Source organism: Gracilinanus agilis, chromosome 4, assembly GCF_016433145.1.
Source record: "Gracilinanus agilis isolate LMUSP501 chromosome 4, AgileGrace, whole genome shotgun sequence".
In the NCBI taxonomy this organism is placed as follows: Eukaryota; Metazoa; Chordata; class Mammalia; order Didelphimorphia; family Didelphidae; genus Gracilinanus; species Gracilinanus agilis.
This window is the reverse complement of record NC_058133.1, coordinates 258,383,056-258,388,032: the sequence shown is the minus strand read 5'-3', so window position 1 is coordinate 258,388,032 and position 4,977 is coordinate 258,383,056. Positions and strand designations below refer to the sequence as shown.

General features: G+C 45.0%; 1 protein-coding gene across 1 annotated transcript; it reads left to right on the top strand.

Annotated features, from left to right (window-relative positions):
- The first annotated feature begins 438 nt into the window (after positions 1 to 438).
- Positions 439 to 3,126, top strand: LOC123246364 (class I histocompatibility antigen, Gogo-B*0201 alpha chain-like). The gene is made up of 7 exons (XM_044675270.1): positions 439 to 499; positions 694 to 963; positions 1,183 to 1,461; positions 1,785 to 2,060; positions 2,204 to 2,305; positions 2,774 to 2,806; positions 2,975 to 3,126. The coding sequence occupies exons 1-7, from the start codon at positions 439 to 441 to the stop codon at positions 3,124 to 3,126; spliced, it is 1,173 nt and encodes a 390-aa protein (XP_044531205.1).
- Positions 3,127 to 4,977: the final 1,851 nt, after the last annotated feature.

The window sequence follows — 4,977 nt, the reverse complement described above, 5'->3', positions numbered from 1 at the left end:
TTGAGTTTCCAAATGTCCTTAATTCTCTAGAGAAAAAAATTATTTCCAGATTTGCTTAGGATGGAAAAGGAGACACTGAGGAGTTTTGGAAGTAGGAAAACCATAGAAGACAGAGATGACTTTGGGGAAAAGGTTTGAGAACTAATTCTCTCTTTCAAGCTCAGAGCACAGGAATTCTGTGTGGAATGTGGGAGAAGGAAGTTGGGTTTAGTTCGTAGATATCAGGGAATGGTCCCTGATCTCTAATGCTGGGGATTTGGGGAATCTATTTCAGTTTTCTTCTAACTGGTCTTTATTCTGCCCCTCCACGCACGACATTTTTTCTCTTTCCGTTTGCCATTGGGAGACAGAGTCTCTCTGCAGCCAATCAGTTAAGGCTCTGTTTACTTTTATATAATGCCAGACTGAGTTAGTCTCAATGTTTTCTGATTCTCAACCATGGAATTCTTGGTGCTCTCTTTACTTTTGTTGGGGACCCAGGTCACAGAGAACTGGGCTGGTAAGTGTAATTATAAGGTTAAATGCCTGGAGACGATGTCCGGAGGGCTGGTACTGGTTTGCTCCGGGACACTCCAGTCTTTGCTGCGGATACTGAGAATAGACTGGACTGTGACCGAGCGGGTGCACTGAGGCTCTTGGGACCCAAGTCACCACCCTGAGTCCGGGCCAAGTTCTTCCTTGCTTCTGACTCAGGCTCTCACTCTCTGAAGTATTTCTACACCGCTGCGTCCCAGCCAGGGCTAGCCGAACCGAAGTTCACTGCTGTAATCTACGTGGACGATCAGCAGATCTTGAGCTTCGACAGTGACAGCCCGAGCCAGAGCATGGAGGTCAGAACTCCGTGGATCGAACAGGAGATGCCCGATTACTGGGAGCGGGAGACGCAATTTTCCAGGGAAGCCACGCTGCGTTACCGAATGTGCCTGCAGAAGGTACCCGTATACTACAACTACAGCGAAGGAGGTGAGTGACAAGATGGGACCCCAGGATACACATCGATCCAGTTCTATTACGGGCTACACACGTGGTTGGGATGGGGGTGGGGAATCAGAACTTGGAGAGGAAGGCGGGTGGGAGAGAAACAAGATTTCTGATCCTGTGGAAATGTCTTTGGGTCGGAGATGCTGTGGTTTCTTGGCGAGACACAGCCCGGGCCATGCTGAATCTTCCTGGGGGTGTCAGGGGTTCACACATACCAGCGCCAGGCAGGCTGTGAAGTGTTCTCCAACGGGAGCTTCAGCCGTGGCTTCGTGCAATACGGGTTCGATGGACGTGACTACCTAACACTGGACACTGAGACGTTGCACTGGATCGCGGCAGATGTCGGAGCTCTGAACAATAAGCGCAAGTGGGAAGAGAATCAAAGAATAGCGGGATATTGGAAAGTCTTTCTGGAGGAGGAGTGCGTGCACTCACTTCAAAGACACTTGGAAAATGGAAAGGAGAGGCTACTTAGGGCAGGTACCTTCCTACCTCCCAGCTCCCTGCACCCCTTCCATAGGAGACCTTCCTCACTCTGAAGCCATATCTGTGTGTGCCGCGGGTCTCAGAGGCTCGGCTCCCTCTCCTTGAATGGGGGGACTCCACCCCTTCTCTGCCTCCCCTGCAGCTGCACTCCTAGCCTAAACTCCCCCAGGTGACTCCCTAGACCTAATCTGGGCCAGAATCTGCCCAAACCCGGACTGTGGTCCCTCTCTCAGCCTCCAGTCTTATCTTTCTGTACCTGGAAAGGGATCATCCCGGTCAGGCAACCCTGAGCGATGCTTCTGCCTTTGGCCCCACAGACCCGCCCTCTGCTCGAGTAACCCGACACACAAGTTCTGACGGGGAGGTAACCCTAAAATGTAGAGCACAGGACTTTTACCCTGCGGAGATCTCACTGGTTTGGCTGAGGGATGGAGAAGAACAGCTCCAGGACACGGAGTTCATTGAGACCAGACCTGCGGGGGATGGGACCTTCCAGAAGTGGGCCGCTGTGGAGATACTCTCTGGAAGTGAACATAAATACACCTGCCGAGTGCAGCATGAGGGCCTGCCTGAGCCGCTTTTCTTGAAATGGGGTAAGGACCGGAGATGGGATTGGGGGAAGAAGCTCTCAGCTTCTAGCCATTTCCAGGGACAAAAGGCTCTGAAACTATTCTTGAGTGGTAAAGCGGGACTTGGAAGAGGGAACAGGGTCTCTCACTTTTCATTTTCCTTTTAGAGCCACAGTTCTCGTCCATAGGACTCTCTGCAGGAGTCGTCACCGTTCTCCTCCTGGCTGCAGTCATTGTAGGTGTTGTGGTCTGGAGGAAAAATATTTCAGGTAGGGAAGAGAGAAAGAGGTTCATTCAGTAGGCAGCAGGCGTGGTGGAAATTCTGTGTTGTTCTCCCTTATTTCCTATCTGTCTCACCCAAAAAATCTCATTTCATATTAAAGATTGATAATCTATATAGTCTCTGAGATAGCCGATGAACAAACTAATAAAGGTACACTATTTTTTACAGATGATCCATTTTGGGTACAATAGGGTCAGTGAGTAGGGCAATTACTTCAGATAGACCAGAAATAGATGTAGAAGTTTAGGTCAAAAGAACTGAGACTTTTCTTCCTGTTGGTAAAGAGTCATAGTTATAAGAACTTATCCTAGGTAAATGACAGATCAGTTGAGTCCCTGGGATCTTGGGATACTTGCTTCTCCTAAACTTTCCCCCTGGGTTGTTGTTTTATTAATTAATTTATTAATTTGCACATTCATTCATTTGCTTATTTATTTATTTGTTTAAATTCTAGATAGAAAAAGAGGAAGCTATACTGCAACTGCAAGTAAGTAAAGGGTTGACATGTGGATAGAAGAGAGAGGTTGGTTTATTTAAAACTTGGGGATATGGGAAGTGGGAACCCAGAGACTCACCTCTCCCCATCCCTTTTCATACTCCTTCCTGTTCTGGGCAATATGTTCCTGATTAGGTTATCTCTCTCCTGTTTCTCTAGGTAATGACAGTACTCAAGGATCAGATGTCTCTCTTACAGCAAGAAGTAAGACTCTAATGGTCCTAGAGCTAGAGAGGGGCTGGTGTAAAGGTGACAAATGCAATGAAGAGCAATATGACAATGATGAGGCTAAGGGAGTCCCTGATTTTTGAAGTGGTGGTGAGATAGACTGTCCAAAGTAATAAGAGGTTTGATGGTAGAGATGACTTTCCTTAATCTGTGTTTCTTTCTTTCTTTTTTAGCCTAATGGAGCTACCCTGTATGGGACAGAGAAACAACCAGAGGCACTTATTTCTCTATTTTCTTTCTATTTCCCTTTTCCCCAACTTCTCTCCCTGTATAAGCTTTTGTGACCAAATCCATAACCACCAGTTAAACCTTATTTTAGGGAGCATTGGTGCTCTCATCTTACTATTTTCTACCTCTCCTGCTTCTTCCACCTGCTTTCTCTCTGTATTACCAGACTTTGGAGGGAAGAAATTAGAGTGAGAACAGTGAGATTATAGACTTCTCTATCCTCCCCATTTGTTTCAATGAACTCTAATCTTTTTCCTGATGTTTGCTTTATGAGCAGAAATATATACAGAATAATTTTTCTTGATACCTCAATTCCCATTCTTCCCCATCCCCATTTCATGGAATGATGCATAATACATTATGGCTATAAGAAAAGGAAAAGAAAATAAAGATTTGAAGATTTTTAAGAATTATCTTATTGGTGGAGCTGAATCTATGGTTGCAAATGGGAGGCTTGGTTAGGGAGGTAGGAGAGACTAAGGTAGGGGACAATGTCTTTTACATAATAACCACTCAAATATTTGTTTTTTCTTTCATTTCTCCTCCATGTTATGTGTTCTGTTAGTCTGCATATGTTGTATAACTGACATTTTCCAGGAAGTCAGAAAGATCCCAGGTCACCGTAATCTGAGAGTTACAAGCTGATAAGGTTATAAACAGAAAAACCTCAGGGGCTATGTAGTCAGATCTTTTTATTTCATTGAGTTGGCCACGTGGTATAGTGGACTTGGAGTCAGGACGAACTGGTGTTGAGATGCCAGCTCTCATAATTTCTATTTGTATGACTCTAGCTAATTCACTTAATCTCTCTGGGCCTCTGGTTCATTATCAATAAAACAGGCATGCCAATAACTCCCAGGGTTATTATGAGGATCAAATGAGATAATATCATATATGCAGATGCTTCCCAAACCTTAGTTTGGTTGTTCAATCATTTTTCAGTCAGATTTGATTCTTTGTGACCACAACTGGGGTTTTCTTGGCAAAGAGACTGGAGTGGTTTACTACCATTTCCTTCTTAAGCTTATTTTACAGATGAGAAAACTTAGGGCAATAGGGTTAAGTGAGTTGCCTAGGGTCACAGAGGTAGTAAATACCTGGATTTGAACTCAGGAAGATGAGTCTTTCTGACCCCAGGTTCAGCACTTTATCCACTGTACCATCTGACTGTAGGATATACCAGAGATTTTCCTAACCCACTGCTACAAAATGGGACCATGTGGGAATTCCAAAAATGTTTCTCCTCATCATAGAAACCTCATGGGTTAGCATGTAGTGATAGACCTGGGGTATAGGGATAGAAGATGAAAAGCAAAGGGCCTGGGGTCTTGACTATTCACATGACTTAGAGTAAGTGCTGTCACTCTTCTTCTTTTCTATTATTTTCCTCCTGGTTTACAGGTTGAAGAATAAATATTTTTTTAACATTTATTAATATTCATTTTTAACATGGTTACATGATTCATGCTCCACCTTTCCCCTTCAACCCCCACCCCCGCACCCCCCCCACCCATGGCCCATGCGCATTTCCACTAGTTTTGTCATGTGTCCTTGATCAAGACCAATTTCCAAATTGTTGGTAGTTGCATTGGTGTGGTAGTTTCGAGTCCACACCCTCAATCATGTCCACCCCGACCCATGCGTTCAAGCAGTTGTTTTTCTTATATGTTTCCTCTCCTGCAGTCCTTCCTCTGAATGTGGGTAGC